General features: G+C 38.0%; 1 protein-coding gene across 2 annotated transcripts; it reads left to right on the forward strand.

Moving 5' to 3' along the window:
* Positions 1-641: 641 nt before the first annotated feature.
* LOC122671161 (rhodanese-like domain-containing protein 6) lies at positions 642-12,116 on the forward strand. 2 transcript variants are annotated; one of them, XM_043868264.1, is made up of 9 exons: positions 642-842; positions 2,656-2,817; positions 3,874-3,979; positions 4,216-4,408; positions 4,676-4,757; positions 6,574-6,656; positions 8,509-8,641; positions 9,691-9,871; positions 11,255-12,116. In XM_043868264.1, exons 1-9 carry the CDS (start codon positions 684-686, stop codon positions 11,992-11,994), a joined length of 1,839 nt encoding a protein of 612 aa, XP_043724199.1. In that variant the 5' UTR covers positions 642-683; the 3' UTR covers positions 11,995-12,116. The 2 variants fall into 2 exon arrangements, with proteins under 2 accessions (XP_043724199.1, XP_043724198.1); XM_043868263.1 differs by having other exon boundaries at positions 643-842; positions 4,210-4,408.
* The last annotated feature ends 807 nt before the right edge of the window (positions 12,117-12,923 follow it).

Below are 12,923 nucleotides of genomic sequence, written 5' to 3' on the forward strand. Positions count from 1 at the left end.
GTGTGCGTTGCACAGCCGAATGGCATTCTCTTTCCCAATAAAAAATCATAACGGTTGCCACTGCATAATTTCTTGGGGCCACCCGCCTGAGGTTCACTAGGGCCCAGAAGCTCCCGGTTACGTGCATGGTGCGGGGGTCATGTACAAGCCCAGGGGGGATTTGGTCGGCCTAAAGTCGGATACCCCTCCTGTCTCAAAAAAAAAAAAAAAAAAAAAAAAAAAATCCTTTAACGGTTTGGTCTTTTATGAAAAATTATAGAAACCTAAACTAGACTGAATCAATGGGAATCATGAATTGAAATAAAACTCAAAAAACATTATTAAAAAAACATATCTTTTTTCCATTATTTTTTAGTTTGTATATATGAAAAATTGAAACCGAACTGATAACAATTGATAATGGATTAATAAGAGGCTATTAAATCAACCCGATGAAAGATCGAATCGACCGGATCAAAACTGAAATAAAATTTGTCTTAAATTTTAAGTCATAAGTGGGCATCATGGAAAGGAAAAACCTTCCCCATATTTTCCATCCAATCAAACAGGGACGTAGTTAGATGGTATCGCCATAGACACCGAGTGGTCCGAGGCCCGGGATTACTTCGTTACGGAACTCTGTAACCCAACTGCGCTGCGCGAGTGTGTCTCTGAGAGAGAGAGAGAGAGAGACAGAGAGAGAGATGTCACAGAAGGAAGAGGAAGAAGAGGGCGTCCTCCTTTACTATAAATTCGTCTCTGTCCCGGACACGCAGGAGCTCGTTAGCTTCTACGATTTGAATTGCCGATCACTCGGTCTCCTTGGTCGAGTTCGTATCGCCTCAGATGGTGTTAATGTCACGGTAAGTTCATTCGTCTCCTCCCACCCCCCGTTCCCTTTTATAATTTTAGTTTTATTACTTTCAAGTCTCTGGCTAGTTCTTTCGACCTCCATTGTTTTCGCTCGGAAACAGATTACTGTTGGGTTGAATTCTCGCACTGGTTACTATTTTTAAGTTTACTTAGGGTGGGCTGCGTAGAGATTTGGATATTATGAGGGTATCGAAATTAGCATATTTATGACCACCAAGGGAAAATTGAACCTGAAAATGATGTAGATTCTGCCTGGTTAAATGTCCGTAGCTATTAATTCTGAAACATAATCATTCCGAACAGTCATGTACTACTGTCAAATTCGAAATAATCTTAACAAATAACGGAAATTGTCATTTTTTTTCTTCTTTATAATAAACAAAGAGTTGCTGGCAGGGGGAGGAGATGAGTTAGTGGTTAAAGAAAATTGCTAAATGGGCTAGTTGATGAACTGTTGTCTCAGTGCCAGCTACATGCCTCCTCAACGACAATGAACTCCGATAGCTGTTTGGGATTATACAGCCTGACTGCTTGTTGGTATCCAAATTTTTTTAGAATGACTTTTACATCAAAAAGCTTCACAACAGTTAATAATGCCTTTGCTCTTTTCCTTTTCACTTACTTTCTGGTAGACATGCTTGATAGAATCTCCTTCACTTCATTCTGCAAATCAACGTCCTGAGTTGGCGAGCGGATCCTATTCTCTTTGCTTGGCTTCTTTACCCTCTATCGTCTATGGTGTCAGAATTCTTGCATACCTCTCACTGTAGCCGAGTAGCACGTGAGATTTCTCTTTAAGGGGATGCTAAACTCACACTTGCCCACCTTTCATTGCATCAGATAATGCAGCATGTTGCATCCAGGAATGTGCTAGCATAAGGTCAACAGAACAAATTCTTGGCATTCATGTTCAAATTGTTCTGGGCAAGGTTTTACAATCTATCTCGTTGACCTGGACCTTGAGACATTTCGTAGGAAGCATTGGTGGAATTAGATAGCCTGTGCCTGTGCATTGTGGGAGTTGACTGTCCCATATCTCCCCATTGATTTATATAATTGTTTGAATCTTGGTCAGCAGGACCTGCTAAGGGGGTTATCTTGAAACTTCCCTGTGGTTCTAGGAATGGAAGATTCAGAATGCAAGCATTGGCTATGGCCATGTGTATATAAAGTAAAAGCCACCTTGACATAGCTTGCTATAACCATCAGACCTTTTGACCCTTCTGCTGGTCCCTATACTAGAAAGGATCTGCCAGGTTGGGCTTTGTTCATCATCTGATAAAATTACTTTGTTTGGTTGGTGAACATTGTTTTGTAAACATCATGAAGGTAATGATAGTAGCAGGTCAACAAGAGCGAGGAGTGTGTTATTGTCTGATAGAAATTACTTTGTTGGGGTGTTGAATAATGACTTGGAAGGTGTCACGAAGGTGATGAAATAGTACGTCCAAGAGACCAAGGAGTAGACTCCTTCACTTGTTAAAGATGGGTTTAGGCCTCAGAGTCCACCTTATAGGCAAAATCAAGAGGTTACTACATATTGGGAAGGAACACAGTGTAAGCAGTTGATGACAAAGCTAGATACCTTGGAAGATGGGTGCCTGAGGCCATTATCTAGGAATACTAATATTAACCATGTGCTTCTGTTTATGTACATATGTAGGTATGTCAACTGATATTTGTAAAAAAATGTAGATATGAAAATCTCCATCTGCTCACCAGTTGATTCTTATTTCGTATTTTGTTTTGAAGTCTTAATTATTATCTTCTTTTGATATTTTAAGATTGGTATTTTGTTTTCAGGTTGGTGGAAAATTATCCTCACTGGAGAAACATATTGCTGTTCTTAAGTCAAATAACTTATTTGAAGGCACCGACTTCAAGCTTGCATCTTGCCATTGCCCTTCAAATGAAATAATTGCCGAAGAATGTGGATTCACATCACTTTCCATTCGAGTTGTCAAGGTTTATCTGAATATCTTATCATTATATTATAGTCAGCTGGACAATTCATAATTGATTTATTCATGGTTTCTTTCTTATTCTTATGTTTTGATAATGGGAAAGTCTTATTTTCCTATTCTAAAGACCATAAACATGGTCCAACAATGTCATAAAAGGCATGACACTCAGGTAAGGGTATGGAATGCACCATTACGCACTGCGTTCAATGCACAGACTAGTTGTTTTCATACATGTAGATAGTTACTTAGTTACTAGTTGGTTGTTGTTGACTAGTAGGTCTACGAAACAAGTTACTTGTTGACTTACTTTGCACATTTTTTTTTACTTGAGGCAGTAATTTTATATTTTTTTTCTCTATTGTATGAATGTGATGCTATTTCTTACATGGGTTGACTATTTTTCATTGGCTATTAACTTAGAAATATTTTCTTGTCACCTATATGCTATTGTCTTTTGTTTTATGGCCTTTGTTTGTCATTTATCTTTTCTTTAATGTACACATGCATGAAGAGGTTTTATAAGAATGCCTCAAGGGAATAAAGGTACTTGAATTCATCCTGGGCTCTAAGTATTTTTTTATTCCCTTGGATGGGAACGTGGAGTACAATCAATTACATATTTACATGTTTCTTTGCCACACTAGCTTGTCAGAAAATGTTTTCCGTTACAATTCATGATTTTTGTTGGAAAGTGGCAGGTGTTCCTCAGATTGAGCAAAATATCAATGCTGCCACTGAACTTACACTCCATTTATGAACTCCAGGGGCCGTTGTAGTTGATGAGGAGGATACATGAAACATCTGCCTCTGGAGATGCTTCCATGAAATGAGTGAATGATTTTTTAATTTAAACAGTTGGCACAGTCTGATGAATTTTCTAGTTTCACATGGTTTGCCGAAGAATGATATCAAGTTATCAACTGGAGTTTGCTTTAATGCAGTATCAGCATGCATATCTAAATGTTGTTTTGCATATTGTATCATATTACTAATGATAGCTTTGCCTTCTGTAGGAACTCTCCAGTTGGAGTACTGATGATAGTTTGATCTTCTACAGGAACTAGTTACATTTTCTTCTCATCCTCTTTTGAAGTCACCCGCTATTTCTAATGCTGGCAAACATCTCTCTGCAGTTAGGTTTCATTCTGTTCTTCAGCGTGGTGGTGAGTGTGATTTGTCTCTGTGCTGCTCTTTTCCTCCTTTGTTCTCGCTCTATATTGTATACATGGCAGTTGGCAGCATGCACATGATATACGACAATTCAGTACCTTTTTTCTCCCCCCGCATGAGGGTTTCTTGATAGTGTAGAATCTTTGTTGAATTATTTTTGGGGAAAATATTAGTTTGGAGATCACAGTTGCTGTTTTTCTGATGAGGGAGATGTTATACTCAGGTACAGTTTTGGAGAACCAGGATTCTACTCAGAATAGAAGACTTATTTTGTTGGATGCAAGGAATCTATATGAGACAAGAATTGGGAAGTTTCAGACCCCAAATGTTCAGACTTTGGATCCAGAGATCAGGCAATATAGTGATCTTCCTGCCTGGATAGATAATCATTCTGAGCAATTGCAAGGAAACTGCGTTCTCATGTAACTACTTTGCTAGATCACACTTCTGCATCTGGAGTTCTCATTTAATAGTTAAATATTGTGGTTTTAAGTATAAATCGTTAGCAACCCATCACTGTTGCCCCTTTTAACTCACCATTTTCTAGGAAAAAGCTGCTGCAGAAATGCACTTTTGTTAGTCTTTGCTTAATATGTCGTACAATATGCAGAAGAATGTTTCTACAACCTGGCTTGGCATGATTTATTTTTATTGTATTTTTTTTAAAGTTTCTGTCTTTTATATTGTAGGTATTGCACTGGAGGAATAAGATGTGAGATGGCTTCATCATATATTAGGTCAAAGGGTGCTGGTTTTGAGCATGTGTACCAGGTAAGTTTCTGACAAAAGATTCCATGTTTTCGTTTTTCTCTGGTGAGAAATAATTTCAATTGTGTGTTTCTTGAGACGGAGGGGATTGTCAAAGAATATGTCTCTTATCCTGGTGTAAAATTCTTTATGTATTTTCAGAAAAAATGGAGTTCTTTTTGAAGGAATTAGTCTAGAAACATTATTTTTATTTAAAATATTAGCTCATTTGATATGCTTACATATTCAGGAATTTAAAAATTCTCTTTTTTCATAATAAAATTTTCTCTAATAGATGCTGAAGGGAACAATGGATCCTGCACTTTAGTTTCTTTTTGGCTTTTTATTTATTTTTATTTTTTTTGGGGGAGGGGGTGGCTTTGGTAACTATTATTTCTATTAGCCTTTGATTCTTTTTATTAAGTATTTATAGATATGAATCAGTGACTAAACAGTAATTTCTCAAAATGTAAATAGACAGAATTTAACTTTATCTTGGCAGCATTCTTTTGCGAAGTTTTCAGTAGCTTTTTTTTCTTTTGACAAATTAATTTTCTAAATGAGAGATACTGAGAGCTCTTCAGGATTTAGCATCATGCCCTTAGAATTACCCCTCATGCATTTGGATTTCTAAAACATTATCACCTTGTCACCATTTCTTTTCTTGTTTAGTTTCTTTCTGATATGTTCCAATTTGGCTTCAAATATGTTTCTCTTTTGACATGTTAGCCTTGATGGAATCCTGATAGCATAAAATCTTGTGTGTGTGTGTGTGTGGTTGTGGGACATGATGGAATCTTATAGCAAGTATAAGAGTGTGTAGGTGTGAGAGTTTAATGCAGGCCTGGTTTAAATTTGGGCAAGGATTTAGTACTGGGTTGGGTTGGGCTGGGCATTAATTTTTTGGTTTATTTGCTGTAATGGGCTGCATTATAAGACCCAAAAGTGGGAAATCAAGAGGGTACACGAAATCACTATCTTATTTTAGTGGGTCCCATGTTGGTGATAGATGGATCTGTTGGTGGTGGGCTTACCTAATTGGTCGAAGGGGAAAGATTCTGATCTGAGGAAAACCTATCAACAAGATGCCGTAGGAAAAAGGGGAGAAAAAGAGATCCTAAAGATGAGGTAGAAAGGAGAAATGTGGGGGAAGAGAGGAGAGAGAATATTTGTATCAGAGTTGTAACAGTGAAATGTAGATGCTACTACATTGTGACTTGTTTGATTGGCTGAGACTCCGTTGTTTCAATAACCTTGGTTGAATTGGCGAACTCCACCTGGATCATCTACAATGCAAAAAGAAATTCCAATGTTTTAGAACCATGAATATTATCAAAGTTCGTCCATCCAATGTTTCAGCATTTCACCTTTCTAATGCTGGTGTGGAGAAGCCATAAGGGGACCTCCTGTACATTTCAGTCCACCCATCCCCTTTGTACGAAAAATCACCCTGATTATCCCAAGTAGCAAAAGTATTCTGTCCCCTAAATTCTGGGACAACAGACAACTAAAAAGACTGATTTTTTAACTCTTTCTTTTTTATTTAACCCACCCTGTATGCTGGAGTTCCTTTGTGTCAAATATTGTTGCAGCTCTCTGCAAAAGTACCAACACAGAAAAAAGGAACATCTATCCAGGAAAAAGAAAAATGAATTCACACAAACAAAGCCAAAGTTACCATCCACCACACAATGTTTTGTTCTCCTCTCCACTGGTGGCCCCTTGATCTCTTTCATTCTTTAGGGGGGGGGGGGGGAGGGGAATCTGTTTAGTACATTTTTTTTTTTTGTTATTTATCTTGATGCATGTCACTTCTTTGATCATACCTTTCTTATTGCAGCTTTTTGGTGGAATACAACGGTATTTGGAACAATTTCCTGATGGTGGTTTCTTCAAAGGAAAGAATTTTGTTTTTGATCACAGGTGCTTTTTTTCCTCCTCTGCCCTCTGTTCACACATTACTTCATTCCTAGCAATTTGCTTGTATCCGCAGTTGATGTGTTATGCAGTTATGGAAATGAGTATGAAAATATGATGTTCATGGCACATGCTAAGTAAAGTTGCTGGATTCTCAAATCCTGAACCAAATTATCCTATTTGGTGACCAATTTTGGAAATTTCCTTGCAAAAGGTGGTTTTCATCTGTGCTATTGGTCAGTTTCATAGAGGGAGCAGCCCTTAGAGATTGTTGCATTTCACCATGGGCATGCACCCTATCTTCTAGTTGAACATCTTGTTCTAATGAATACTTCTGCCAGCCAATGTTCTAGCCTTCTAGACTCCGAGCTTTCCAGAACAGAGCTATATTTTTGGCTGGGTGCCCTCCCTTCGGGTGTAGTTTTATCATGTCTGAGGGTGGGGGGTTCCCTTGGCCTGTATTGAGCTTAGGGTCTTGCACCTTTAAAACCAGTGTTCTTATGCCAGGTGGGTGTAGTTTTCGGGGCAAAAAGTGCAAAATAGGAGTTGTCTTGCTAGTGGCCTTTAATTATTTAATATGTTCTGAGCTAATTTCTTACAAAATCTTCTCAGATAGATCAATTAAGAGAGTGCATTTAGATAAGCTAATATCATGATTTTATCTGAAATATGTATTTAAATAATTTCTAGTTCTTATTATTGAAGCTTTTCTGATGTAGGATACCAATTCCATGCCCTCAACTAGGATAATTTGAAGTGAAAAATGATTGTGATAATTTACAACATACCAATTGGCCAACCCTAAGTTGTTCCTAAATGTTAAACTAGATTTTTTTTTTTTGGGGGGGGGGGGGGGCCGGGTTACTTATGTTTAATTCTTAAACTATGTTTCATGAGAACCTAGTCTAGATGTCTCAAATTACAGTAAAAATTTAACGAATGTTCTGAAGGGTATGCTATGGGTTATACGGGGTTTATCTAATTGAGCTGCATCTTTTTCTGGTGATCTGATGGGTAAAGCTTGAATAGCGAGGCTCAGTATGCATCAGAAATCTGGACAAAAAGCAAGAACATGAGGTAGATTAAGGAAATGCATGCATCTCAAAAAAGCTAGATCTGTGTGTTTCATTCAGGATTTTTTTTTTCAGTTGGAGATCGAGGACTGTCAACACTTTAACCGATGAGTTGGTCAAGTCAGGAGTCTCTAAGGACGTTTTGTATGTGCCTGTGTGGGTCCTTATCTTGTTTTGTAGTAATCTTTGAGGCTTGTCAACCTTTTTTAGGTTGGTTTGCTATTGTTTATAATAGTCATGTTTTCTCGTTCTATTATCAATAAATTATGGTTACTTCATCAAAAAAAGAAGAGGTAGATTAAGGGTTTGGAGTTGGTAGGTTATACAGCAAGATGGGGCTATAATACCCAAGAAAACAGAAGAAACACAGAGGGGCTCTGAAGTGGAAGAGAGTGGGATGAAGAATCAGGGCATTTCGGAGGAGAATAGGGAGATAGATGAGCTTTTGCAGTTGCTGAATTGCTGCTGTGATGTTTGTCATCACAGTTGCCTGGTGGCTGTCATTGGACCAGTTTGTTTCTGCATTTGTCTCATTCTCTTGTTGACCTGCTTAAACTGGATTTACATGCCCAGTCTAGTTTCTGGTTTGAAATCACAATTAGCAATTAATATAGTGGGTATGTATAAGGAACTATGTAACTGCATTTTCCTAATTTTGGAATATAAACATCTCTTTCCATTTTGATACATAAGGGCTATTGACTGAAGAAACAGCCAGGGAACATAATATGAATGATTGTACAGTTTTGCTGAAAGCGATTCTAACTTCTCTGCATTGGTTACAGAATTTCTGTTGGAAGCTCTGCCCCTGACATTGTTGGATCCTGTCTGCTTTGTGGTTGTGCCTTTGATGATTATTCGTCAAGAAGCCGATGCACTTATTGTCGGATGCTGGTCTTGATCTGTGATGGTTGTAAGGTTTGCACTAATCCCTTGGCCGTCTCATATGTGGTTTGTGATTGACCATGAGCTAAATATCTTTTCCATGTGATTTTATTTACTTCATTTTTTTTTTTTGGGGGGGGGGGGATTCTTTATTTATCTTGAAGAAAGAAACTTTGGCTTTTGTTAAGATGTGTATATGTATGTGGTACCCGCAGGGGTATTATAGTCGGACCTTGAGGTAATCAGTTCAATTTTAGTTGTTAATGTTCAGATGAGTTAATTTTGTACTACCACATGGACTGAAGAGTCTTTTAGTCCTTTTTTTTATATACAATGGGGTGGGACTGCTGCAGGTTTATGGACCATCTCTCTCTCTCTCTGGTGCCAGTCTTCTCTCCCCTTTCTTCCTCTGTTTTTTCCTACTTTGTTAGTTCTGGTTTTCCTTTTCTGATATTGTTTCAGATTTTTTTAAATAGTCGCCATTAAAGGAACTATTACTTTTCTGAGCATGGTGACAAGAAGAAAAAATCTGTTTCTTTATCACAGACTGTGAGCTCTAAAGCTTAAGTTGTGTGTATGTTAGCACAATATTTGATTCCAAATCAGGCGGGTTATGTCACTCAAGTCTCTCAGTAAAAGCTTAATTAGCTAGTGAGTTTGTGTTATCTCGGGGATAACATACCTGCAAAACCGTTGCTCCAGATGAGTACCATCCTCCTCCCCCCAATTTTTTATTTTTTTGTAGTCACTCTTCTCCTGAAGTCTATAATTGTGTATGGTTTAATGCCGCAGTGACCTTTTCCAGTTATCTGTGACTTTAAAATTTGCATTGTTGTTGTGGCAATGGTAATTGGATATGTACATACACCACTTCAGTCTCTGCTTACTATGGCATTCTGTAGAGAATTTTTCAGAAAAGCCCAATACTTTTCGGCTTTCTATGTATTTTGATTGGTTTCTCCTTCCTTGGAAGCCCAAGTTCATTAACCATAATATTCAATTCTTGGTAGTTCGAGTGCATGTTTCTGTATCATATATATGCTTGCACTTACTTTTGTTATTCGGACAATACTATGGGTCAGGGGAAGGGTGGTGCCTTATATGTTTGCGAGCTCTGCCAGAAACATAGTAATCGAGGACAAATGGAGGATAATCAATCTCCAAAAGTGTCAACTCCAGATGATAACTCTGAAGCTGTTGGTCTTGAATCTTCTACCTTGTCTGATTGTACAACATTGCTTCCTGAAGTCCCTTGGAAACATGGTAAGGTCTGTATCACTTTTTGCATGGCTTTTCTTTCATTCAAATGGAATAATAGAATAGAAATCCATGCTTCATAGGTTTCTCTTTTCCAGAAGTCTATCATTTTTTTTGGTTTCACGCTCTCTTACCTTTCATTTTGGATCTTCTGATTTCTTTGTTAGTAAGTCTTATATCATTTTCTGTTACCTTTCCTTATGCCTAATTATGGTTTTCTCACATCTTTTTCTCGCATTTGTAATTTGTAACTATATATTTTTTCAGTATATCTGTACAAATAGAACCCAAAAGAGGACTTCGCATGACAACCCTACCATAACTTAACGATTATAAAATTTGCAGTGATATTTAAAATTTTTTTTTCTGTCTTATTTTTCCTTGCAACTTCAATCTGTTGCTTAGTTTCCAATTAAAAAGAAAAGCGAAAGTAACCATTAGGGATCTCTCACCAAATCTCTTTGATTTTCCTCTACCAGGGAAAAAAAACGAAAAATAAAAGGATTGAAGGTGCAAGCTAACTCAACTGATAAGTTCTTTGTCTTGTCATGGGCAAGACTTGGGATCAAGTCCTTCCACCATTCTCCCCTCATCCTTAAACTGCACCCCCAGTTACTGGGTTTACCCTCAATACAAGTAAAAAAGTAATCAATTTTTTAGGACTAAAAACAAAAAAGGATTGTAAAAAAATAATTACAGATGATTAATATAGTCATTTAATTTTTCCTTAGAGGTCATTTGAGGTGGCATGGACATGTGCAACAGAGACCTTTGAATGCCCCGGTAAGGAGGAGTGATATTATTCAAGATTGGATGAACTAAAAGAGCCAAGGGCAGGGTTAAAATGACTCTGGGAGAAGTGGTGAGGAAGGACATGCATAGCTCAGGACTGGTGACAAATATGGCTTTGAATAGAGTTGATTGGTGAAAGTGGGTCTATGTGGTCCTCATTTAGTTGGGATAAGGCTGAGTTGAGTTGGGCCTAGAGGTCAACCATATTCATGCCTGCACAAGTAGCGGATGTGGTCCACATGATGTAGATACAGGTTGGACCGGATATCTTGGATGCCTTACACTGAACTAATTAGACTTCATGATTTCCGACTCATAAAAAAAGGTGGCAACTCCATTACAGTAACTACTGTTTATGTGAACAGATTATTACACGTCAAGTTTCCAAGGTCTATCAATTGGCAAATGCATACCCTAATTTTCTGGTTGTAGTGTATATGGAGTGCTATTATTTGCCTTACACATTCATTGTGTACCTTTACCATTTATTTTAATCATATTCAATTTACTCTCAGCTCACCCCACTAGATGGCTTCTTGAGCTTCTTGAGCATGGGGTTGTATATTTGGCCAGGTTTCTGACTGTACTATTCCATAGATTCCAGGTTTTCAAGACGTCTCCGAATCCTTTGCTTGCATGGATTTCGGCAAAATGCCTCAAATTTCAAGGGAAGAACAGCATCATTAGCCAAGAAACTTAAGAACATTGCAGAGCTTGTTTTTGTTGATGCACCCCATGAATTGCCCTTCATTTATCAAGCTCGTCAAGCTAAAACTTGTAACATTTCTCCAGTGCAACAAAGTCCACCACCAGGGGAGAAGTGTAAGAAGAGGTATGCTTGGTTGGTTGCACCCGAGTTCAATGGATCAAGGGGAACAGATTGGGAGATGGCGAGCAAAACATTTGATCCTCTACAGTACCAGCAACAAACTGGTGGCTTTGATATATCACTAGCTTATCTGGAGACTGTCTTCTCTCAGAAAGGGCCGTTTGATGGGATCCTGGGATTCTCACAGGGTGCAGCGATGGCCGCAGCAGTCTCTGCAGAACGAGGAAAAATGGATAGTGAAATCGATTTCAGATTTGTGATTTTATGCTCTGGATTTGCTCTAAATTTTGCTCATGTCAAGCCAAGATCAATCAACTTCCCTTCTCTTCATATTTTTGGGAATTGCAAAGGTAAAGACAGGCAGATAGCATGCCACACCAGCAAGGAGCTTACTGGGTTATTTGAGGAAGGCTGCTCAGTGGTCATTGAACATGAATCAGGCCATATAATTCCTACACAGTCTCCTTATATTGACCAGATCAAAGCTTTTCTTCAGCGTTTTGTCTGATTCTTGCAGTGATTGCATTTGATATGCACCTGCATCTAACCTTTGTTAAGTAAACTGGACATTATATTTGAGGCCTTGAGAACTAGAGTCTCAACACATGAAATCTAACAACTGTCCTGTTATCCTAGTTGTGATACCAGTTCAGGCAGGATGTACAAGACACAAGTCATTAGATATTTTACTGGGATTCGTCCTTGTAGGAGTTTAACAGAGGATTACTCTTCTAAGCTGCCACAGGCAAAGATCCTGTGCCATGCAGACAAGGCTTTGAACCAGTTCTTCCTTGCCCATGGCAGTCTTCTCTCTGCAGCCCACAGGAAGGGGGTGGTTTTGTTTCAGTTCCTTGTACTTTTTATGTAATTTAAGTGCATTTGAAGTTCTAAATACTGCAAAATGGTGAACCCCTGTAACTTTTTATGTATTGGGTAATTTCAAGCCTCAAATACTAATATTTCGATCTTGAATTGGAAGTGTAGGAACACACTTGGATAAGTCATTGAAGATTATTGTGCTCTGATTCTATTTTAACTTTGATTGATTTCTTGTATGCTAGTGGCAAGCCTTCAATACTGCAAGAATAACAAAGAAACAAGTATGATATTACAGAAATAGGTATGAACACAATCGTTAAACATTGGGGTACCATTTGTCCCAAGCTAATGATTAATTTGTATTTCTTTTTCTTCATTTTCTAAAATTTTCGAACCTTTTCTTTTCTTGCCTTCCAAACATAGCCTTACAGATGCTGGGAGTAATGTATATTCTATCCTGTCAGCCATGTTGAATGTGTGTATCAATCCTATCTATATTGCGATTGGGACTAATTTAGAAACTTTTTAAGGATTGAAAATCTTCAAACCCTAAAAAGAATGTGAAGGGCTTCATACAGCTTAAAATGAAGTTAAATCTATGGACCAAGCAACTTGGTA

Source organism: Telopea speciosissima, chromosome 8 (assembly GCF_018873765.1).
Source record: "Telopea speciosissima isolate NSW1024214 ecotype Mountain lineage chromosome 8, Tspe_v1, whole genome shotgun sequence".
NCBI classification, from domain to species: Eukaryota; Viridiplantae; Streptophyta; class Magnoliopsida; order Proteales; family Proteaceae; genus Telopea; species Telopea speciosissima.